The following is a 25,091-nucleotide window of genomic DNA, read 5'->3' on the forward strand; positions in this document are numbered from 1 at the left end:
AATTGCCTCATCCTGCTACCACCACTGTGGTGGATCTCCTGATAAATACTGCACTATTGCATTTACAGGATTGTGACAAACACCAAGCACCACATACTAAGAGTGAAACATGGAATTGCAAAAGCAGGAAGATACTTTACTTCATGAGTTTGACCCACTAACACAAAGACAGAACTGAGAAATGTAATTTCTTAACCAGTTTGGGGGCTGTATGTGGCTTTAAGTTGTTTCATTCTCCCTCTAGTAAACATATGTGGTCTGCTTAGGTTTGCTGTTGGGAAATGAAAACTGTTGTAAATAGTAAATATTAGCTCAGTCCATGTTGATGCTGCTTGCTGTTTTCAGAACCAATTTGGAACATCATTTTTGCTTGCTGTTTTTGCTGGGGAGTAAGTATAATGTGGGCAGACTCAATTGGATCCTTAACCCTGAATATCAGCAGTAATACTAGTAATTAAGGTATCAGTTCTCAAAAGTTTTGGGTGCCTACCCCAGAGCAGGTAGAGTTACGACTGTACAGTTTTCAGCTGAGCTGGACCCTTAAATACCCTTGAAGAGCTTGGGTTTAGCTTTCAGTGGTTGGATTTCCTTAAATCAGAAAGGTTTGGGTAGCCCTTCTGCCCTGTCCTTTCTCCTGCACATCACTTACATAATGCTCCTGCCCTGCCCCAGGACCCACAGGCCTGCAGACTAGAGAGATGCATTTAAACAGTAAAGAGTTCCCATGCTCTTAGATAATCGTTGTTATCTTACCCTCAATACGCCATCCCTCTGAACTCTGACGAGGAGTTCCAAAGGTTGACAGTCTGATAGACTTGGCAGTATTTGCCTTTTACTTGCTGTCAGTGTGTCACTCTTGAACTGACTGCCCTTGTGACAGGACTGTGCTTGAAGCAAACATAAGGGATCAGTTGCTTTTTGCTAAGGTTTTTTCTTACCAAGGTTTTTTTTCGCAGAGAGGTCTTGGTGATGTTCAAGACTAGCCTGGATGGCGCTTAAAACAACATAGCCGTGTAGAATATGTCCTACCCATGGCAGTGGGGTTGGAACTAAGTGGTCTTTTAAGGTCCCTTCCAACTGTCTGTGATCCTATTATTATGCTTGAATAACTCAAAACTTTCAGTCTTCTCTGACTTAATTTCCCAAGTGTTTGAAACCATATTCCTGATTTTCATTACCATTGAATTCTAGTTTTTTGCCACCTCTTATCTTATGTCAATCCTGCCAAAATTTTAGACACTTTTTGGTTTTTTGGATTTCTCTTCAGCATCCAGATGAGCAAGCTCCACTCTGTTACCCTGCCAAGAGAGCATCCTTAAATCAAATTGGACGTGTTGGATATGTTAGTGAGAATGGTGGATAGGACTGCTGTCTTTGTTCTGTTACTTCAGGGCAGAATAGAAATGCTGTTACTTCATGGGGTTCATATTATTAAATCTGTGACAGTTTATATATGGCTTGTCCTCAAGATGTTTTCTCTTTGCTCTGCATTTCTGATCTCCTTTCATCCCAAAGGGCTGTCCATGAGCACTACATTGTCAGCAACAACAAAATGTAGTGTACAGTAACAAAGCGGCAAGTTAGACTTATTTTTCTCTTATCTTGTGCTTTTCACTCCTGTTTCCTTAGACAAAATAGCTCGTCTGTGAAAGTGGCCACTCAGCGTTCAAAGGGCTTTTGGATTTTTCAACTTAATAGTCAGTTCAAAGGGATGTTTTTGACCTTGTGTACCTTGCAGGAAAAGTAAAATTTTGGTTGGCTTGAATTTTGTGATTTGCTGTCAAACAGGAATGTTTTTACCATGCAATTGAATGAATGAAGATTTTGGTGCCTGCTGCACATTCTTGAGACCCTCTCTCTACCAGCCTGTTATTCCACTGTATCTCTGACACTGGTATATTACCCTATTTTCATGTAGCTTCTGTTTATATTTTGAAGCAAAACTCAGCTTTGAAAGAAACCAAGTCACTTGGTACAGGCAGTTTTCCAAAATCATGGGCTATCTGATTAGAACAGAATTTATTCCTCTTGAACCCACTTGATTTGATGTAATGACCTTACATTATTTGTTGTTTTAATGCTGTGCTGGTATTAACAAATTAGATGACAAAATTTAATGCATGACTTGCAGGCATGTGCAGTCTTAATTTTATATGTGAGAGCAGTGGCCATTATAAACTCTGTACATTCATCAGCTGAAGATCAAATAAACCTGCAAGCATTAATCCTTTTTCGCATTTTCTCTCAGACCATTCACTACTACTGGTTCAGTAGTAAGACTGAAGAAAAACATCAAGTGACCATGTCAGGGCAGTGTGCATGCACTTCCCCTTCCTTTCTCTTTGACCCAGTTTCTGCTCTCTTTTTTAATTCTGGCATCTGACCAGACAGTACCTGTTGTTTTTTTTTTTTTTAAATGTTCTCTTTCCTTTGTGAATTTGCCCTAAAGATATTGAGGCATATTACCGGCTTCTGATGTTTCCATCCTTTCCAGTATTGAATTGCACTTCTGAAAAGCATACATGAAAAATATAACAATGAATTTTAAATGCACAAAAGAATTGCTGTTAAATATTGCATATATATGAGTTTCTTTGCTCTTTCTGTTATTTTTTTTTTCCTGCCTGAACACAAATTCTGTATGCTTTGGAAAACGACGTGGAATTGTATTTTGGACAGACTTTGTCATGAGCGGACTGTAGTTCTGGTCAAAGATCTGTTGATCTCCTGAGAACAGCACTTTTCCTGAAAGGAGTGGGCTTTGATTATTTGTTACATACTGTCAGCAGAAGGATAAGGCAGCGTGTGTTAAGTTCAGCTCACTCCCGGGAAGCCCAACTGTTGGAGCTGGGCGCCAGATGGAAGATCTTGCTAATCAATGCCTGTTCCAGTGGGCTGCAGCTCAGTGGTGTTCAGTGAATTTCAGCTATTTCATACTCCAACATCTACATTGCACGCTTGAAGATCATCTTGCTTTTATTTTCCCCAGAGGAGGAGAACTTCACTTTCAGATTAGGAATCACTAAGAACGTATTTAATTACATCGGGATTAATTACAGAATCACAGTATATTCTGTGTTGGAAGGGAACCACAGGAACCATCAAGTCCGGTTCTTACATGAATGGCTGATACAGGGATCAAACCCTTGGTGTTATTAGCACCATGCCCTAACCAGCTGATGTATTGGTGAGAAATAACTGCATTTTTAAGGTAACTCCTTCAGATTAGACAAAGAGCAGGAATTAATGGCTTTCACAAGGAATTCTGGTTTGCTTCGGAATCTCCATACAAGTATGAATACTTACACAATAGAGTGGTTATTCAGGCTGGCAGCTGTAACATGTATTTTATCTCAGCTGATAGCTAATAATTCATCCTAAAATAGAAACTATAACCTCTTATTAGTACTACCTGTCCTAGCGGGGTTAAAGCATGCCAGTCAAGTTACAGTTTCCGAATTCTTTCCAATACTTGGCTTTGTATACATATAACCTGGTATCTTGGTCTTGGTCTTTACCTTGAATTCATGTCTGAGCAGCTAAGAGGATTGCTTGGGACTTTTTTTTTGCTTTATTTTTGTTTCTTTACTTGCTCTTCTTGTGGATTTTTGTTGTGTTTTTTGATCAGTAAACACTTATCTCAATCTTGCTGTGGTTACATCTCCTGTTTGTGGCGATGCTGATGGTGTGTTCCCAGTAGGCTGCACTGCCCAGGTGTACACACATGCTGTTGTTATCTCTGCTATGTCTGGCTTGCAGTCCTGATCAGAGCAGACTCTGAAATCACTGGGTATTTTAATTTGAAAGGGCAGGACTTGTCCCTGAATTATTTTTTCCCCTCTGGGAAGAGTCCCTAGAGGCATTTGTTGGGAGGGAGAGTGTCTATATCCCCTGTTCTCTCCAATGGTGGATAAATTATTGACAGCGCTAAGAAGTGAAATCCTTTTCCTGGCACTGCTCAGAGGCACTAAATTCATCTTAAGGCAGATGAGACGAGAAGAAGTGGAGAGGAAAATCACATCAGCCAAGGATAAATCTTTAATGTTATCTATCATGTGTTACTTTGGAAATAGAGTGGTCTGAGAGGCCGGTATTCCTCAAAAGTTGTCTCTGGGTTATTCATCAGCTGGCATTGAGGTTTTGATACACCTTTTTTTTAACAGAAATTATCATTATATTGCTTTAATTACACATCTAGCTCAGCTAGTGTGACACACAGAGCACGGTACACAATATCATACGCTCAATCTTCAATTTGTTTGGTTATTCTTCTGAATTTCAATAACCTAGTAAATGTCACAGTAAAATACACCAGTTTTGTGCGGTGTGGGGTGTTCAGATACTCTGTGGTGGCTGCTGTGCTGATGTGCTGCTCTGGGTTCTCAGCCGTGCAGGACTCAGTGAGAGCACAGCCTGGCAGGGAGAGGATAAGTGCTGTCAGTTTGATTTCCTGGTTGCCATTTCCAAGGACTCATTTCCACCCGGGATGCAAGCCGAGATAGTTGCCAAGCACCACTGCTTTTCCAGAGTCTTGCATTTCAAAGTCCTGTGTGCAAAGGGCCATTAACAATTAGCATTGCACTTGTCTTGCATGCTCCTCATATGCTGGGCTTTACAAGTTTATCAAGATAAATTTAAGTGTCATTAAATTCAAGGCAAAGAAAAGACTAAAGTGGAAGACATCCAGGGCTTTTTCAAAGAAACCAACACCACCCAGTAAAGACCATATGAGCTTATACTGTACTAAACTATATATGAGCCCTGTGCCCCTGAGCCCCTGGTTGCCCAAGAACTGAGCACAACACATTTTAGACCCTGTGGGGAGACGGCGGAGGAGTTCAGAGTTACTAGTCTCAAATATGGTATCTGTAGCTCCTGGGGAGAACACTTCCTTCAGTTAACCTTTCTCTGTGAGGTTAACTGACCCCTGGCACAGGTTCCTGGAGAGGCTGTGGAGTCTCCATCCTTTGATATATTCAGAAGCCATCTGGACATGCTCCTGAGCAGCCAGCTCTGGGTGACCGTGCTGTGGCAGGGGGCTAAACTGAGTGATCTCCAGAGATCCTTTCCAACTTCAGCCCCTGTGAGATTCTGTGAAGGGCTGGGCTGCATATCCTGTCAGGATGGTTGAACTCCTTACCTATCCAAAACAGACACACCAGTTTGGGATTCTTTCTGTTTGCACACAGGGCTCATTGCTGCCATCCTGTCGAGTGATAATCCCCTATTCCAGGATGGCCTGTAAAAGAATGACTTGAGAACTTGATGGTCAAAAAAAAAAACAAAAAAAAAAAGCCTCAAGCAAGTAGGATTAGGCTTCAATAACAACAGAGTCTCATGTGACCTATTGAATGTTTGGGGTTTTCCCTGTAGATTTCCTGATTTTACTAGCTCAGAGCATTCATGGGCAGAAATTCAGTGCTTGTCTCAGCTCTCACTTCGGGGAGCAGGGTTGTGAAATGATTGTGGTCCTTTTTTCCCAGGCTGCCTGGGGTGTCATGGGCCACAGGCCGCCTGTGTCTCAGTGGGGAAGGAGCAGTGCTGGTGGTGACTGCGTGGGGGCTGCATTTCCTTCTTGCATGATGTTATTCCTGGATGCTGCTCACGCCCAGCCAGCCATCCCAAACTCCTCCAGGAAAGAGGAAACTTCTTTCTTGCAGAAATAAAATAAGAAACATACTTGTTTTTTAAAAAAGGAACAACCCGCCAAGCTCTGGATATAGGCCTTAAAAAAAAAAAAAACCAAAAAAACCAAACCAAACAAAAAATGAGCACAAAACCCCAAACCAGCCAAACAAAACAAAACCAAACCCCAAAAAACCAAAAACAGTCCCCCCCCCCAAAACAACAACAACAAAAAACCACCAAACTAAAAACTGAACAAAGACCATTTAACAGAAATTGTGGCTAATAGGAAAAAAGTCATGGCAAAAACTGGATGAAGCAACTAATTGGTATTTTTAAGGAAGCAGACAGAGAGAACAGAGTGTACAGAAAAGGAAGAAGGCATCAAGAGCAGATGTAAAAGAACATGATTTTTTTCAACAGGATAAAACTGTGGTCTAAACAATACAAACATACATTTCTAGTGATGCTTTGATGTAGGAGCAATTGCTTTTCTCGTTTCAAAAGGATTGTCTGGTGATAGAGACATCACAGACATTATTACTGATGTTTGCAGGGCAGGCAGTGTGGCATGGGGCTCAGCCATGAATAATGAATGTAGTCCTTGTTAAAGGTAAAAGAGCAGAGAGTAACAATTGTAGCACTTCCAAGTATAAGATAAAACTGAATTTAATCTCCGAGCAAGCATGTTCATTCCATTTCTGACTGGTTTTTGTTTTTTGTGGTTTTTTTTCCCATAGCTCGCACCTTCCCTTCCATTACAAGAAGATTTTGTTTACCACTGGAAAGCAATCACCCATTACTACATCGAGACCTCAGGTAAAAGAAGAAAGAACCCTGGGTTTGTCTTTTATTGTGGAAGCTAGAATTCACAGTTTGAGTGTTTTTAAAAATTAAAGATTAAGAAATACTAAAATGAGTAATGTCTTTAATCAAAATACCAACAATAATAACTAGTAATTAAAAATATCACGTACTTCGACCCATAAAAGTAGGCATGAAAAATGATTGAAGTCTTGTTCCCTGAGTACCCTGTAGAGAGCTGCACCTTTTTACATCTGACCCAGTTTCTGCCTTCACATACTCTGTTTAATCTAAACGGACAGCTGCAGAAATGCAGTCCCTGCTGTTAACATTTTCATTGCTTTGCATCAGGGATTTTCTTTTTCTTTGCAAGATTTTAACAGAAGTAATTTTGTGGTCATAGATTTTACCAGACACGGAAGGATTCTGTGTGCTCAGTATTAGTTATTTTTGCTTTAGTGTCTTGTCTCAGTGTAAAGTATTTTGATAGCATAGATAACAAATTTTGTTAAACCTAACTCAGATGTTAAAGTGTTCTTCTTAAAAATGGATATTGTGATGAAATTTGACTGTAGTTACTTTTTTTTTAAACTCTTCCCTGGTTTGGGATTTTTTTTTTTCAACAATTATGCAGCATGTCAATTTTTAATTTTGGACACAGTTATGAAAAAATTATGTTTTAAAAATGAACGTTGCCATGCTTTCCTCAGGCATATTAGTTCTGACCTTCTGCTGCAAGAGCTGTTGAATCTGTGTTTGTGTCTGATGATCTTGTTTATATCAATATTTACTTGCAAAACTGCAGCGTGACCCTTGGTTCCAGTACCCATCTTTTGGAACACTATGTGATGTTTCCAAAGGTGGAAATGACAGGGTGGCAGGGAAAACTGACACCTGCAGTGACGTGGTGCAGAATAAAAGCTGACCTCTCTCCCAGAGTTTCAGAAGTCTTTTGAAAAACAAGTTTCCATTTGGTGGATATATTTCTCTCCTCTGCAGTAGGAGCGGAATTATCTGTAGGAAGTTCAGGCAAGACACTCCAGGCTATCTGGAGGTTGTGGCAGAGACCAAAACCACTCTGACATGGCAGTTTCCCTGTGTGATCTTCTTGTCAGTTGCATGCAAGTGACAAGTTATTTTTAGATTCTTGCGTAAACAGTAGTAACCATTTCCCTAGGATAGTTGTTCCAGTAGCATTCAGCTGAAAAAAATAAGAGGAAAATCTTCATACATGGATATGTTCTGCAATATGTGAATACAATTAGAATAAATCCACTGCGGTTTCATGACCTTAATATAATAAAATCAACATCTTACCCTTTCCTTCATAAAGTTTGGCAGAATTCTATTTCACTGCAGAAAGTACAAAAGAGAAATTTAAAAGCTTTTGGAGAATAAACAGCATAGAATTTGAATTTTCTTTGTTGTTATCAGCAGAAAAGCCATTTATTTAGTTATCTGGTTTATAAAGGAACTGATCAGCTGCAAATTAAGCTGATGTTAGAGGCCATTCACAGATTCGAGAATACTGTATAAGGGGTCAAAGAGGAACTTATCAAGATCTGGTGCATACTGAACAGAAGACTGAGAGTTCTACCTTTCTCTCCCTTGACTTATCTCTGGCAATAGAAATTTTCCTTTTTCGACCGTGTAATTAATGCATGTTTTGAATTTCGGCACTTCACCTTTTCCCCACTGCAAAGTCAGATATCTGCCCAATGCATATTCTGGTGTACATGTTCAGATACAGTTCTGAAAGTTTTCTTTAAGACATGTTAAAAACTTGCTCTGTATTTAATGTTCTTTAAATGGATGTCTTATTTATAAGTCTTAAATGTGGAACTGATTTTAAATATGAGGGCAATTTTTAACCATTCTTAATTGCCTATTTCTTTTATTTAGATGACAAAGCTCCTGTGACTGATACCAACATTCCCTCTCACCTGGAACAGATGTTGGATATTCTAGTTCAAGAAGAAAATGAGAGGGAATCGGGCGAAACAGGACCATGTATGGAATATTTGCTACATCACAAGATTTTGGAGACCCTTTACACACTAGGAAAAGCTGATGTACGTATCTGTCAGCAGAACAGATACCTCTTGTGTGAGCTCCTAGTTGTGATAGAGACTGAAGTTCTACAGTAGGTGGTAGTGTGGGACACTGAACTCCAGCAAAGAGCTGCTTGCTTATGTTACAAATATAAATAAGATATATTATCATATTACCAGCAAATTACAAATAACAGTGTTTTACAGGTGTGATCAGGGTGAGACAACCCCTGAGGTCCTGGCTGAGACAGAGCCCTGAGATTCACCACTCTGATAATGCTGATGGTGAAACTAGAAGTAGGAGAAACATCTTTCTTCAGTCTGAAGTTTTTCTGGCTACTACAATACAGTATTATCCCTCTCTGTCTTTTGTTAAATGTTGAGAGATTCTTGGGTGAAAAGTGCTGTGTTGAATAGAAATTTTTCGTTTAACATTCCTGAGCATGTTGAGCTATTGTTCAGAAAGACTTTGATATCAGAAAGCATTAATTTGAGTTGATCCCCAGACAGCCTTCATGCTTTGGCAGTGTTGTCTGGTTCTTCATGTCTGCTTTGTGGCACACATTGAAGTTACCTTCATGGTCTTGGTCCATTCTTACTGCTTGTCTTTCTTGGCAGACTTCTGAGCTAAAATGTGTGGGGTTGGGTGGATCATGGGGTGAATTAGCTTGGCAGTCCTTGAGGTAAAACATTTTGTATCACAGCGCAGATGCAGTTAGGGACGCATTTATCCTGTTCCAAGGATAAATGGAGCTCTCCAGGCTTTCCTTCTCAGTCAATCTTTTACACATTTCCATGAGTTTTTAATCGATTTTACCTAAAAAGGCAACACAGGACAGTGGCTGGCTGAGCCTGAGACATCCCTTGCTCTGGAAGGGCCGGAGATCTGCAGTACCTGTTACTGTACCAGCTGTCTTAGAGTCAGGCTAATATACCTGCTGCAGCTGGGCTTAAAACCACAACACTGCTGTATTAAAGATACTTGCTCAGAAATACAGCTCGTTCAGTAATCTCTAAATGTTGTCAAGAAACCAAGATGAAATGGTGACATATGTGAAGTGGGTAATTAGTAGTGTGTTTCTAAGAGTTGAGAGAAGTCATTCTGTACTCACACAAATATGTCTGTACAGGCAATTCTTGTACAGCCTGTCTTTACACTCTGCCACTTGTGAGTTGATACATCTGAAGCAGACACACAGTTCAGTGCTTGCAAGATGCTGCAGAGATCTGGTGCAAAATGAGTAGTTCCCTTTCACAGCAGTCAGTTACACTTACTGCATTACTGTGGGTGTGCCCTGATGGTACACATCTTGCCATTCTGTTCAAAGGATTGCTTGACAACCCAGCAATGATTAGGGGTTAAAAATAGAGAGATAATTACTTAAAAAGGAGAGCCAGGTTAGGCTGTTGCCACCTCAGCTGCATTCAGACAGGCTGTGAACCAGATGAAGGAAATTATGTGGATTAAAATTAACAGCATTTATTAACGTGGTAGAACACATTAGTTTGGGGGCAATTTAGCTAGAAACAAAGGTATGTAAAGGCTCACAAGCCATCTGATCTCCTGGAGAGAGGAAGGTTCTTTCATGTGATGAGTTGCATTAGGGGCGATAGAACAAGGGTCTGCATGTTCCACAGATATTTGTGATTTATATTCTGCACAGGATGAGCAACAGCTTTCTCTTGTCCTGGGCCATCTGTGCATTTATAAACACTTTAGCTGGCTAAGGTTAATTGCTCATGACTTTAAGAAATGTTCTGTAGGTATTAAGATTTTTATAGTGTATAGTTTATCAATCTGTATTTGTACATACTGCCTCACTGATGTGCTGGATTTTGTGGCAAAGTACCTTAGAGGACATCTGACCTGTAGCAAATTAATTCCAAGTTAATTTCCCCTTATCACTGTAATGATATGGAATATTTTCTGGAAAGATTGGTGGAAGTTTGCCCTAGAGCAATTAACTGAAAGTGTGGATAATTCAAAAGGAAAAACAATAATGAGATGCAACAGTTTTATTATCTCTGTTAATATTGATAAAAGTAATATGTTAACAAGTGATGACTTTGTAAAAAAATACTTCTGGTTAAATTATTGCTATTTAATTAGCCATTCAGAGTGAAAAATTTACATCTCTATTTTTTTCCACATTTATTGTACTTTTGTTGATGTTCATCTGTTTTTGTTTCAGTGTCCTCCCGGAATGAAACAGCAAGTTCTGGCTTTTTATACGAAACTTCTTGGAAGAATAAGGCAACCTCTTCTTCCCCACATAAATGTGCATAGGCCAGTGCAGGTACTGTTCAGATTTAAAGTAAACTATATTTTTGCATGACAAGTTTCTTTTATTTTGCTGTAGCTAATGTTATCTTTAATTCTTCCATTGTCAAGTGAATTTGTAAGGAAATTACTTGGGTGTCATATCAATTGGGGGTTTTTTTAATGTGCTGAAGATTAGAGCCTTGGACTGCCACTGCAATGGAAGTCATAAATAATAAGAAAACTTGTTCATAGCAGTCTAAATCCAGAGCAAATGTTCCAGTCAATACTTATACATAATTGTAGTGTATATACGGAAAAATAATTCAGTCTACTGTTCCTAGAAAAAGCAGTAACTTTAATTGTTTACTTTATGTGACAGAAATTAATCAGACTGTGTGGTGAGGTTCTGGCAACGCCAACAGAAAATGAAGAAATTCAGTTTCTCTGCATAGTATGTGCAAAGCTAAAACAAGATCCATATCTGGTCAACTTCTTCCTTGAGGTGAGTCAATCAATTCAAAATTTTACAGTTGTATTTACTGTGTCATATACAACATCTAGTGGAGAGCTGGTGGTGTCACATTGTGCTTCATAGTTTAGTTCTCATTCCATCTGTTGTTTTTCATCCTATTAGAAGTTTTCTTGTTGGGATTTTTTTTTTTTTCCTCCTAGGGATTTTATACATCTGATTTTCGCAAGAATTTCATTCAGGGCTCACAAATACACCTGCTCAAGGTCCTTTTCCTTTGCAATGAAAGTGCCATTAGAGTAGTGATAGGAATTGCAGCGTAGAACACTGTGTGAGGGAGACCTTGGCCTTCTTGCGTTGTTTTTGTCATCCCAGCGAAGACCAAGGGACAGATTGCAGGGGGCACTGAAACCTTGCAAGTTGCTGAGTGTTCTGCAGCATTGGGTCCTTGTTTGGTAGTGGCAGGTCTGTTGGAGCTGCAGTGCCAGCTCACAATCTACAGCACAGCGCCATCTCCTCTCTGTAAGACAGCCTGTAAACATCTTTACTGCCTCCTTTAACACGTGGCATTATGAAATCAGAGTGGGAGGATAAACAGTTTCTAGACTGACTTTCATTTCTTATTTAGAAGGAGCATAAAAATTTGGTTTATAAAAGTCCATTTAGAAATGCCTTTTACTCCCACTTTGCTGTTTCCTATGGTGACACAGTCTCTATTAAGTACATGATACTTTGCTGAAAAATATTCCTTCAGGACTATTATACAAGCTTTCCACAAACAAGCTCTGTGACAGCAGAGGCTGCTAAACTGCAAAAAGATGTTATTTTCCATTAAGTATGTGATTATCATTTGCATGTCAGTAGTAAAGAATCCATCTTGAGTTTATTTTTGCCTTAATTATTATTCTGATTGCCATTGTATCCACTGTAGTTGTACGAGCAGCAGAAATGGTATAAGGATTGCAAAGTTAATGTGTAAACATTAGAAGCAAACTACTGCATATATTACATTAAAAAAATGGTAGAATTCTAAACCAGGATTGCTTTTAGTGTTACTTGGTAAGTTGTATGGTTTAAGCCTCTTAAATGGTGCCCTTGCAATCAAACCTGAGAACCCCAGTCATGAGAACCACAAGTGTTCTATCCCACTTTATTAGTGTTATTCCCCGAAATAGCAAGGTTCCAATAATAAAAAACAGACATGGAGAAACAGATGATTCTAAGTTTCAGAGCAGTCTCTAGTTTCATAAAATGCTGGCTGTGGAGTTCGGGCAAGATGGCAGACATTTCTTGTAGCTCCTGTTACTTCACAGTATTATTCTAGCCTAAAGCATTTGTCTTCACAACTTGTGATGGTTGTTTCCCGATCAATTATGTGGGGTGCAGTTGTGCTTCATTAGAGTAAGATATTCTGGTTGTTCACATTTGGCCTCTTAGAGGTGCTGTTGTGACTTGAACATTTTCAAATGCATGAAAGGGTAAATTTACAGAATTATGTAAATTCTGTAAGTTTCTGTAATTTTCTGTGTGGCATTTCTATCTCCAGTCTCCAGCAATTATAAGATGAAATTCAGATGGATCTTTCCAGAGAGTGTTTGTATCTGTTAGTTTTGCTTTCTTCTTTGACTGTTTCTAATCAGTTTATAGGGGATTTTATGAACACAAAAAACTGAGTGTGTACAAACTCACTTCCTTTTTATGATTCCATACCAGATAGTTTGTTGATAGAATGCTGATTTATATTTTAAATTTTATATGTATATCAATATGGATTGAATCTTTCAGCTATGTTGTTTAACCAATAAGCCTACATGGCATAACTGTATTGCTTGGGCAACTTATGTCTGTTGTGGACATAAGAATTTGAAGAACTTCATTCTACTCTTTTAAAACTTTAGGATCCCTATACTAATTTTATTTTGGTTTTAATGTATTCCTTTTTTTTTAAAGTGAGTTTTCCAAGTTCTTGTGCAGAGAGAAAGGATATACATTGTAATGGTTATTTATCACCTCTGCCTCAGTTATATTTTAGGGTGAACTTGCCTTATCCCATCTTAGCTGAGATACTCCTTGCAACTGATTGTTTCTGGCAAAGGGACACTTAACTCTCTGTGCTTCAATTTCTGCTCTTGAGACCTTAAAGTTCTAATATAGTATCCAAATAGTTGTATCTTCATTTTATAAAACGAACAGTAGTTTCACCATTCACTTCTTCTTTCAGTACTGTGAATTATCACCACAAATATATTTCTCACCACAAATTAAATAGAGATTCCCATCAGCTGTGCTATCACTTGATGTTTTCATAGAACTCTTTTTAAATATATCAGAATTTAGACATGGCATCATCCACCACAGATTTTAAGACTGATGTTTAGAGATTAAAAAAAAAAATACCAAAATGTGGTTTTGTATTATCTGCTCTTTGTTAATGCTGAATTCACAAGTACTTTGTTTAGAAGGCATTGAATATGTGTTTTATGTAACCTTTTCTATTAGGTCATTCAGGATCCTGTTTTGCACCTTTGCAGGAGGCAGGTGAGCAGCTGAGCTGCAGAACTGCATGATTAAACAACAGGAAGCTTAAATACACACAAAGATTCTGCCTGTATGTTGTTCAATGTACAAACTGCTTTGTGTCACCTGCCAACGTAAGAGTAATGGGCTATGGACACACTTCTAGGGGCATTTATACATTTATATATGTTAGTTCTCTCATCACTGCCTTAGCTAAGTAAAGAATGGCCTTTCAAATGGCAGAAGAATCCAGACATGAAGTAATGAGCCACTGTAAGATGAAACAAGTATTTTACAGAATATTGCCCAGTTTTTGGGAAAAAAAAAAAGCTTTTCCCTTTAACAACCCTGCCTGTGGCTTGAGTGCTGCCAGCAGCAGTGTAAAGTCCAGGACTGAAATGCTGTTCCAACCTTAAAGTGCAAGGGTCAGTGTTGTGATTCAGATATTTCTGTGTATTGATGAGGAAGATGGGACAATACTGAAGGACTGCAGAAGCTCTGGTGATAGACAAACTCGCTTTAGACAGACACCTTTTTTGTTGCTTTGCCAGCCTTGCTCTTTTCACACTGTCAAAAAAGCCAAACTATATTGAAGCAGTATGTCTCTACTGCATTCAAATATTATCCATATTTTATAGTTTGCAGTCTGCTGCTTTTACCACTGGTTTGCTTCTCCAGGGAATTTGTTGTGTGAGTGCATCACAATGCCCAGTGCAAATTCCCCACAAAGGATGCACGGCACTCGAGCAAGTGTTCACAGCAGCTCTCCAGTTTGCTGCCTGACTGTCATGTACTCAGTCCCTGCTGGTTTGTCTGTACTAAAATCCATTAACCCCAAATGGTTAATCTTCTAAATTATTAATGCTTGAGATATATTTGTAATAATTTTGCCGTTATCATAGAGAAGGGAACCGTTTGGATTTATAATCTCACTACAGTTCTCACTTGAAAGAAATGTCTTGTGCTGCATTCTAATTTATGATTCCAATAAAGAATTCTTCACCTGTGCTTATGCCAGAAGAATGCTGAATTCTTGTCTTTCTGTGAGTTTCTTCATGGTATCACAGAGCGCAAATTTAAATGTCTTTTTATGTGCTGGAGACAGATTTATGGGAAGACAGATGGGTTACCTTTTTTCAGGCAAAGCAGAGATGGTTTGGAGCTTCCAGGAAGGTTCTCTGTGACCTTTTAGAGTACCCAGTGCCCAATGCTAACTTCTAATATCTTCTGTCCATTCAATCTTCTCAATTTTTTCTTCTTGAGAAACACAATTTGAGAGTACTGTGCTGTCAGAAAAGGTGTTTGTTTCCCTTTCCTGTTGAAGGTAAAATCTCAAGAATTTCAGAATTACTTTACTTGTGTGATTCCAACTGGAAATTGTGTTTCAGACATTAGACGAATGTGAGGCCTTGACACAGAATGGAATGTTTCATAGTAAGTGCTAAGTCCTAAAGGTGCCACACCTAAGATGAATTAAAAACCTCTATCAAATTGTGGACAGATCAAGTGAATATGTGCCTTCAGTAGTGAAAGAAAAAGCTGCCATCCTTTTGTAAATGGCATATTCAGCCTTGAAGCTAAATGTGTAAGGCTTAAGAGAAATTTAAGCAGATTTTAAAGTGTCCTAGGTTTATAAAACACCCACGCTCCCACAGCCCTTTACGTTTTACATGGTTACTGTATCCAGCCTTGACTGCTTCAAATGTTGATGTTAAAAAAAATTGCTTTTACTAAACTCCTGCTTCAGGATGAACGGTAATTTCAGCTGTGTAATTCCAAAAAATGCTTTGCAGAGTAAGTTAAAAGCGATGGCTCTCCAAGGATCAGCAAGTGTAATCACAGAAGACATGATAAAAGACCAAGAGTCCGTGACAACAGACACGGGGCAGCCTGGCCAGCCTGAGGAGACGCCCGGCGCTGCCGCAGCCGAGCACATGGAGAGGGAGGGTGAGCTCCCACAACAGGCAGATGAGCTCTCCTTCAGTCTGGATGAGCTCAGTGTCACATCATCACCTGAGTCCTCCAGTGCTTGTCCAAATCAAGACTATAATTTAGTGAATTCTCTACTAAACCTCACTAAAAGTCCTGTGAGTTGGTTTTTTTGTTGTTTTTTTTTGTTTGTTTGTTTTGGGGTTTTTTTCCACTCTTTGTGATAGAACGAAATAGTTGGATGCTGTGTGAAGTGGGCAGAGGGAGTGAATAAACACACAGTATGTTAGCTATAAAAAGTGAAATGAGGGGTTTTGCAGGCACTTTTTGTAAATTGGCGGTTTTCTTTGCGAATTCAGATTGAAGTAAAAATACGATTTAAGAAAAATAATACGAAGCTTGTTGATAGTAATATAAATGGGTTTTTTTAAGAAACTTGTATAGGGTGCTGTATGTTTCACAGAAAAGCTACACAGGATAATCAGAAGGTTAAATACATCACAAGAGAATGTTTTTAAAACTACTTTCAATTGTTCTGACTTAACAAAACCTACTCTCTTTGTAATGGCACTGAGCTATCTCTAGGAGTGGGTTTTCTTTTTAAAAAGCCTGCTGTATGTCTTACCCAGCTCAATCCTCAAATTCAGACTTAGATTCTTTCAGAAAATTATGAAGAGGTTTGGATAAGCCTGTAATTGCTGCTGCAGTGCTGAGAGCAGAAAACCAAGTCTACCACTGCAACTCATTATTGTTACATGAGTAGTTCACATATTTAGTATCTTGGTCTCAAGCTAACCTACAGCTCTAGTTCTGTCAGCTGGAAGGTTGCAGCTGGCATTCTTATATTTCACACAAAATCCAGTGAGATTATTTTGTAGCATCCAAATCCACTAGAGTCAATGACTGAAAAGGCAACAGAAATGAATGCATTGAGTCACTCTGGGAGAATTGGAGAGGTTTTATTTGGGAGGTGTTTGCTTCTTGATTTCCAGTGACCTTCATTCACTCTCTGATTAATTCTTCCATGCCCTTCTGCCAGGACGGCCGGATAGCAGTGAAGGCCTGTGAAGGTCTCATGCTTTTGGTGAGTTTGCCAGAACCAGCAGCTGCCAAGTGCCTGACTCAAAGCACTTGTTTATGTGAATTGTTGACAGACAGGCTGGCCACCCTCTACAAAGCCTTGCCTCAGTCACTGGATCCCTTAGACATTGAAACAGTGGAGGCAATTAACTGGGGGTAAGAATTTTATTTTTGTATTTAATAATCAAAGTGACTTTACACCCCTCCCTGAAATTAATTTGATAGGTAGATAATGTGTATAAAATATTCCCCCCACACACAGGCTGAAACCTCAATGGCAGAGCTGAGCTAGAGCTGCAGCACAGTGGTGCATGGGTGTCCAGTGTACCTGTGATTTCTGACATGGGGCCAGGTCTGCCTGCCAGTCCCTGGCAGGAATTCCTCAGGGGGCAAGTTTTTCCACTGGATTACATCAGCATTTTATAGTGGTGTCACTGTAGTATCAGGTGTGGGTTATATGCTCATGCAGATGTCAAGGATTTAGGAAGCATGAACTTCTCACTGTAAACTGTGAGCATTGCAAGCTGCTGCAAGGGCCTGGAAGGGTCTATTTGTTAACAGGCTGTTGTTGCAAAATTTTGGCAGCAAAAAAGGAGAAGGAAAGAGTTACTGCATAAGTCATCAGCATGAAGCAAAAGATACATGCTTGTTATCCTAACTGCTTGTAATTTAGATTCTTAAAACATTTCTCTTGCCCACTCTGCCTTCATTATTATGAATTGCTCCTGATCTGTTAGGACTGAGACAAAAGTAGGTATTTGCAAAATGCCTAGCAAAATTTCTGGTGGTTGGAGTTTGAAATTGGAAGGGGAAAACCCACAACTTAAAATTGTGGGATAAATAAACAGTGGAGGTTTTTTTTACCAAAGAAACTGATGTGTTTGTTATTCGAGCCCTTAAATTGAGATAGATGTTTCTTTCTGAAAGATACAGTCTAGTTCAGGTATACACTGTGTGGTTTTGGTCGACTTGCCTGAGGTAGCTTACAGAGTAGAGAAGAACAATTGCCTTCATGGTTCTGTGGCTACAGGAGTTACTGATTCATTTTCTGTGGTCTGTGTTTCCTGGGAGAACAAAATTGGTGATCAATTTTCCCTTCTAACTCTAGAAACACTTAACCAGAGTGCCTGTGCTGTACACTCTGTGTGTCCTTTAGCATGCACTGAGTACTTGTGTGTGATGGCAATGCCAGATGCATAGAGACCGGCAGAAAAGCTTTTTTAATGTTCCCTTCATTACAAATAGGTCGATAATTATTCTGTCAGGTTCAATAAGAATGGAGTCCAAGATTGTTCAATTACAAATAAATATTTTTTCTCTCTGTTCTTTAGCTTGGATTCTTATAGCCACAAAGAAGATGCATCTGCTTTTCCAGGGAAAAGAGCGTTGATTTCGTTTCTTTCTTGGTTTGACTACTGTGATCAACTCATCAAAGAAGCACAAAAGGTTTGAAATGTGTTCAGATGATACAAATGTATTCAGAAAATAAGTAGTTCCAGTTGTTTCCTAGCTTCAGAGTTTGAGACACACCATTTTCTACTTTTGTTTCAGACGACTGCTGTTGCTATGGCAAAAGCTGTGCGGGAACGATTCTTCATTGATGTTATGGAACCTCAGCTGATGCAAACGTGAGTAGCTCCTACAAGACACAGCAGAACAGAATCTGAATCAAGCTGATTTTTGGGGGGTAGAAACCCACTCCATATCTGATATGAAAATTTTTCATTCAGTTCAGAGATTGGAATCCTCACGTCGACTGCACTATTGCACCGCATTGTTCGTCAGGTGACTTCGGATGTCCTGCTGCAGGAGCTGGTGTATTTTATACTTGGAGAGCACAGGGAGCCAGAAACACTGACAGACATCAACAGGCATCCCCTGCGACACAGGCTGATCGAGCACTGTGACCACATTTCTGATGAGGTGAGGGCTGATCTGACACAGGGATGTCTGTTGGCCGGTTCGGGAGTGTGGGGAGTCTGTAAAGACACTGTTGTGAGGACTTTCCATATTTGTGTCAAGTAATGTTTTTTGCCAAGAAAGAGAATTCTGGCTCTCAGCCCTACAAATTCCCTTTAGAAAATGAAGTCGAGCAGTTTCCTCCACCTAGCATATTCTTTTTTTTCCCCTAAAAATTTTTAGGTGCGTTTTCATGCCCACTATGCATATCCAGTTAGACTTGCTTGTCTGTAAGACAGAGTGAACTGAGTTTTTGTAATTGCATTTTAATTTGTTGCTGTTATTTTCCATGTTGTGTCAATTCTGTCTTACTATCGTATAAGGTTCAGATAAAAACTTATATGAACTGAGTGTGGTTGCAGAATATAAGCAATGCCAATTAAAAGATGATGTGATAACTTGCAGCTCTTTACATACAGTAAGCATCATTGAAATAATTTACTTCAGTAAAATCCCTCCTCAGAAGCTGCTTGTTTAATTTTTTTCTGTGAAGCAACCTCAGCCCTCTAGTTTTTCAAATAAAAACCAAGCTTGCTGAAATACAAATCTGTGCTTTCTCATATGCATTATTTCAGTATGCCTACCTGCTCACCCTGTAAGAATGAGTTATCTCTGTAAATTAGTTATCTTTGCAAAGCTGAGCACTCTCAAGCAGTCTTGAAAAATTCTCTGTACTGCTTAAAGCCAGTGTTCCTTTAAAAGCCTACATAACATCTGCATGTAAAAATCCTAGCCTATAGATCCAGTCACAATATCCCAGTATTACTTTCTTTTTCCCTGGGTATTTATTACTAACTTTAAGTCCTGTTGTGGGTCTCATTTGCACAACGATAACCATCTTCCAGCATGGATCTGACTGTAGAACAGAAAGCTAAATTCTGCGTTCTCTGTATGTTCTTTCTATTGTTATTTTGACATTTCAAAATATTTTTTAACAGAAAAAAAATGCATTCTCATATTGATTTTCAAATGTATGTGAACTCTTCGTCCATGTTTACACCGCATGTAGCATCATAATTTCCTATTTTTTTCTTATGATTTTTGTTTGCTTCCATAATGTCAGTAAGTGATGGCCATGTTCTAGGATGGGCAAAGCAGATAAAAGGCAAAAAGCACAGGACAGCAGTGCATCAGTTTACTGAGGTTTTACTCTTTCTGTTCCAGATCAGCATAATGACTTTACGAATGTTTGAGCACCTTTTGCAAAAACCCAATGAGCACATTCTTTATAATTTGGTTCTGAGAAATTTGGAAGAAAGAAACTACATGGAATACAAACCTCCCTGTCAAGAAGATAAAGATGTGGTAGAGAATGGGCAGATTGCTGGAGCAGTGTAAGTTTCATTATTAAGAAAAGTTTTCACAAGTAACTTGGATCCTTATTTTTAGAACAAAATGGGGTTTTTTTCCAGTAATTGAAAGAAAAGTGAGCGTGGAGAGCACTTGAGTGCTCTATGTATTAATCCATATCTGTACAGTGATGCAGAAATTCCTACATCAGCAACTTATGGAAACTCTTAGAACAGGAACAGAAAATCTAAAATTACCACAAGCCTCTTTGCAGAACAATAGACATTCAGAGATCTTTGTGTCTGTTTATTTATGCATCTACCAAGCTTAAATCTATAGAGAATTTATTGCAATCAGTGAGAATATTCTTGCAGTCAGTAACTTCAGTGTCTCGCTTACATTTATGTTCGTAGTAATTTTTGATGGAAGAACATTTCTGAGGCACTACATAAAATAAATAAAATACTGAGGCACTACATAAAATATAAATGCTAGGTAACTCTTGTAACTCAATGTTTTAGTGAAGGACAGGTGAGGACTTGCCACACAAACCATTTTAGTCATCTAGAATAATTTCAATATGCCCTGGAGTAGAATTCTCTCTTGTGGAAAATGTGGCTTAAGAAGTTTTAAGTGATTTGGTGCAGTAATTTTGTACAAGTCAAAAATGCCTCATCTGTTGTTCAGATTGTTGGGTATTTGCAAAGGTTGGTATTTCTGCATTTTAATTAGGTAGTACAGTGTGGATATTGTTATGTTCTGGAAGACCGTTGTTCAGAGAAGAAAAGCAGCCTGCCTTGTGACCCAGAGATTGTCTTGCCTTCTATAACATTCTGTGGATGATTATGTTTTTGTCTAATGTAATTTCACAGAGATCTGGAGGAAGATCCATTATTTACTGATCTGTCTCCAGATAACACATTGTCAGCTCAGGAGTGGCTCAGTGCTTCTCCACCTGTCAGTCCAGAACATCCAAAAAATGATGGGAAGACTGAAGTTCATAAAATTGTAAATAGGTGAGTTGAAACAGACTTGAGGAAATGTCTAAATGTGTGGGTGTCTGCACACACTGTGCAAATTAAATGTGTACTCTGTAATGGATGTTATTCTGTGCCAGCTAGAAAATGACTCCACAGAAGGAAATTATGTGGCATTTTATCAGAAAGCTACTTCTGAAAGATTAGAGCTTGCATTAATTCAACATAAATGAGAAAAATAGAAGAACTTTGCAGCTAATGGTTGAATACTCAGAACATAAACCATTTAGGGGAAAAAAACCCCTCAAACTTCCTCAGAGCTTCAAAGTTCTTTAAGCACATACATAAAAGGAAGTAATTGCCATGCTAGAGATAACCTGTTCCCTGAAAGTCTGGGGCACCTGTGTCACCTGTGACATACCTCAGTGCCTGTTCGACTCACTGCAAATTGGATATCACAATGAGGACAAGCTCTGCTCTAAGCAACTTAGTGATGGTAATTCTCTTAGGAACTAATATTAGGACGAGGGCTGTTTTCTCTGTCAATACTTGGTAGCAGAGCAGCACTGGTGTGTCAGTGCTGACCTATCTGCTTGCCCAGAAATAATCAAAGGTGTTAGCCAAAGGAAGCAAACAGCCCAGGGACAGCCAGGACAGAGTGACATCATCACTTCCTGCCCTCTTTCCCCCAGTATTGCTATTTATAGTTTATGGTGGACATGGTTTGGAGCAAAGACACAAAGAACACTCTTATAAATTTACCTCGTGTAACCTCCATCAGGGAATAGAAGTGTTTTCTGATTTGCAGTGTTCTGCAAATTTGTGAGTTTTGAGATAAGATAAACTCGACATGAAAAGTCAGCTGCTACATACTTCTGCATATAAATTCTGCAAGAGTGTCCAGCACTCCTGTAGAATTTGGGTATGCTGAAGGCTGCAATTTGGAATCAGGGTCCAAAGACTGGGTTTTATTTTGCTGTCCAGAAATTTCAATGGGTTTAATTTACTTTTTTAAAGTTACTAATGTTATTCAGAATTTCCTGATGCGTTTAAGGTCAGATAGTGGTGAAGTAATAAGAGCAGAGTGTTTGACTGCACACCTGGCAAAGGCAATTACAGTTGTAACAGGGACAGTTATATGCAAATATTTCTGTGTGTCTTAGATGTCCATTGTTTGCCACAACAGACTGGTAAATAAAACTACCTATGAAGTAGGTCAAGAAGAACATTAACTGTAATTCTTCTCTTTTGGCTCACTTATTCCCAATCATATTTTGGTTTAGCTCTAGCAAGATGTCATCTGACCTTTAGCAAATACTTGACCTATTTATGAGTGTTCCCTTTAATCTCCATTCTGTCTGCTGATTCTCAGAAAATGCTTCCACTGATGATTTTACCTCTAGTGCCACACACAAAAGTTCTCAAGTACATACCTTGTTATTACAAACAGTAGTTGGAATAGATAGACTTAAATAGATTTTGTGTTCTCTGTTCTTCACCTAAAGTTATGGTAGAATCTGTGGATTAATTGGCCAGACAGTTCAGCATTGTGTGTACACTGCTTCAGATGATGAAAAAGTATTGATCTGGTGCTCTGTGGAATACAGTCATTAATGTAGTTTTTTTTCCCCCTTCAGTTTCCTCTGTCTTGTACCTGATGAAGCAAAGTCATCATACCATGTGGAGGGTACAGGTTATGATACTTACCTCAGAGATGCCCACAGACAAGTAAGTCAGTGAACTCTTCCTTAGTTCTTGCGAGTTTGAAATGCTGGTGAGAATATACAAATGGTTCTGTAAATACCATCTTTTGGTAATGGAAGATGGGAAAATTCAATTTTCATTTTTAATGAAAACTTACCTTTGGAGATCTTTCGATGATGAATTCACCTTGTATTGCACTAGTGGGAATAATGGATGACATTAAATGCATTAATATTCATGTAACAAATACAGTGAGAGAAAACCTGAACCGCAGATAGATTCTTAATTTGCTTCTGCATTTATCTGCATTCTCTTGGAGAATTGCCTGCCAAGCTGTTTGAAAGAACTAAAGAGAAATTAAAATGCTGCATAGGAGTTATGCAATCTGGGACTTTGCAAATAAAGGCTCATCACAGGGAATGCACAGCCTAAGGCATTCAGGTTTGAAGTTGGAAGGTTGGGTAGGCAGGGAAAGCTTTATGATTTACTGTTTAGAAATGAATGCAAGTTTTCCTTTTACAAACATGAAGTTTCCTTGGTCAGAGGACAGCCACTCTTTGTTTGCAGATTTCTTACTGAAACCCTGTGAATCTTCTAGAACAGAAAAATTTATGCAAAGGAACAGAGTTACTGCAAGCTATATTTAGTAGGTAATTCAAAATTTTCATAACCTTGGAATTACGTTATCAGCTGCTAAAGATGGGGAGTTTGGATTTCTGTATTTATATTGCTTCATCTGTAGTCTCTCCTGAAAAGAAAGGGAATAGAAAATAGAGACTAAGGAAACAAAGGCTGATGTAAAATTCCCCTATGTTCTATTCTTGGATGCCAGAAACCACTTATCTTCGTCTTTCTTTCATGCCTTGGGAAAAAGAGTGTACTGGGAGTTATTAGAGAGCAGAATTGGTTTCTGTCGCTTCCTGACGATGATATGGCTACTGTTAAAATATTTCCCCCCTAAGAGTAGCCCTGCCTGTTGCTGTTATTACATCCAAATAGCTGTTCTGCTTCCTTACTGCTATTTCTGGAAGCCTGCACAAGTAGGTGAGCTACAATCAATGCAGAATTTTTGAGTGTGTTTTCTGACTCTTCTGCTTCTGTTTCTTCCTGTGTTCCTTATTGTCTGTGCTTCAACTTGTGTTCCTTTCAAGGTGTAATTCCTTGCGAGGCATCAGGCAGCACACAGTAAATATGGGGCAAGGTAGGGAAAGACTGCCAGGGGTGTTAGGAAACAAAGAGAGGGAAGAGGAAGCTGTGAAATACTTCTGCTTTGTGTGCTCTGCATGTACACGTGCCTTTCCTGGGAGTTAGGGAGCAGAATGGTTTGGATAGCAAGATCAGCCACTCATAATGCACTGGAAGTGTGATAGTGTATTTTTAAGAAGATGGTTAAGAATGCAATTCCTGCTTCAGAAGAGCCCTGATTAGGTTGTGTATTGTTGGTGTTGCTTTGTGTTTTGGCCCCAGCTGCTTTTTGGGAGCTCTGTTCTCCACTCACTGCTTCTCAAACTACCCTAGTAGCAGGAATATCCCCAGGAAAATGAGGTGCCTGCTGATAGTGGTTTTACTGATTATAATGACTGATCTTTTTGAGCTTAGATTTGTCATTTAGCCACATGTTATGGGTTTAAGGTGTATGTACTATCAGAAGAAATGAAATGGTTTCCATGGAGATTTAAGTCTGTTTTGCTCACTACTTTTTTGTAGTTCCGCGATTATTGCGTCGTTTGCTTACGGTGGGAGTGGCCTGGATCTCCCAGATCTTTGGAAAAGTGCAATTTAGAAGCGTCATTTTTTGAAGGACACTTCTTGAAAGTCCTGTTTGAAAGAATGGGCAGGATTCTTGATCAGGTAAGAAAAAACTAGTTAAGTATTCAATTTCTGATACTTTCATTGCTTTTTAAAGAGCTGATCTCCATCAAGTCCTGTGGATTCCCATCACTCTCTGTTATAGTGTTACATTATTGTGTAATGTGCCATTTCCTGGCCATAAGCAGGACCATTTGCACATAAATGTGCAAGGAACATGTGCAGGAAGCCAGGAGTAGCCTCTAGGTCAGCTCTGTGAGTGTTCATGGGAACACTGATACAAATCTGTGATATCAGAAAGCATTGCAGAGGTGGTAGCTCTCACTAACCTCATTTCTGGCAGAAGATAGCTCAAGCACATAAGTGAAGTAACTTGTTTCAAGTGCTTCATGTACTAGACACTACCTTCTTCCTCCTGCTGGTATTACAAGTTTCTGTGGAACTGACTGTACCCTGAGATTTTTTTTTAAATTTCCTGAACTTCAAAATTTGCTGGATTTAATCTTTTTAGCTACAGGGAATTTTTTTAGGATTTATCTGATATAGGGCCATTTTACTGAGTCTGCTGACATATGGACAAAAATAAAAGCTCTGTGTCAAGAAGCAGCTTTCTT

At 39.0% G+C, this 25,091-nt stretch overlaps 1 protein-coding gene across 5 annotated transcripts in view; it reads left to right on the forward strand.

Moving 5' to 3' along the window:
* Nucleotides 1–25,091, forward strand: part of FHIP2A (FHF complex subunit HOOK interacting protein 2A) — a 33,917-nt gene that overhangs the window by 1,695 nt on the left and 7,131 nt on the right. Inside the window, exons 2-15 of one of the 5 annotated variants that reach the window (XM_040072209.2) lie at nt 6,366–6,444; nt 8,332–8,501; nt 10,673–10,777; nt 11,123–11,245; nt 13,712–13,750; nt 15,523–15,816; nt 16,698–16,894; nt 18,070–18,184; nt 18,290–18,366; nt 18,469–18,661; nt 19,862–20,031; nt 20,860–21,003; nt 22,602–22,692; nt 24,376–24,519. In XM_040072209.2, coding sequence (XP_039928143.1) covers nt 6,366–6,444; nt 8,332–8,501; nt 10,673–10,777; nt 11,123–11,245; nt 13,712–13,750; nt 15,523–15,816; nt 16,698–16,894; nt 18,070–18,184; nt 18,290–18,366; nt 18,469–18,661; nt 19,862–20,031; nt 20,860–21,003; nt 22,602–22,692; nt 24,376–24,519 — 1,941 coding nt within the window. Of the gene's footprint in view, nt 1–6,365; nt 6,445–8,331; nt 8,502–9,993; nt 10,014–10,057; nt 10,245–10,672; nt 10,778–11,122; nt 11,246–13,711; nt 13,751–15,522; nt 15,817–16,697; nt 16,895–18,069; nt 18,185–18,289; nt 18,367–18,468; nt 18,662–19,861; nt 20,032–20,859; nt 21,004–22,601; nt 22,693–24,375; nt 24,520–25,091 lie in introns of those variants that run through there. The other 4 variants (XM_040072210.2, XM_040072212.2, XM_040072214.2 and 1 more) reach the window with 4 other exon arrangements.

The sequence above is a fragment of the Hirundo rustica genome, chromosome 8 (assembly GCF_015227805.2).
Source record: "Hirundo rustica isolate bHirRus1 chromosome 8, bHirRus1.pri.v3, whole genome shotgun sequence".
NCBI classification, from domain to species: Eukaryota; Metazoa; Chordata; class Aves; order Passeriformes; family Hirundinidae; genus Hirundo; species Hirundo rustica.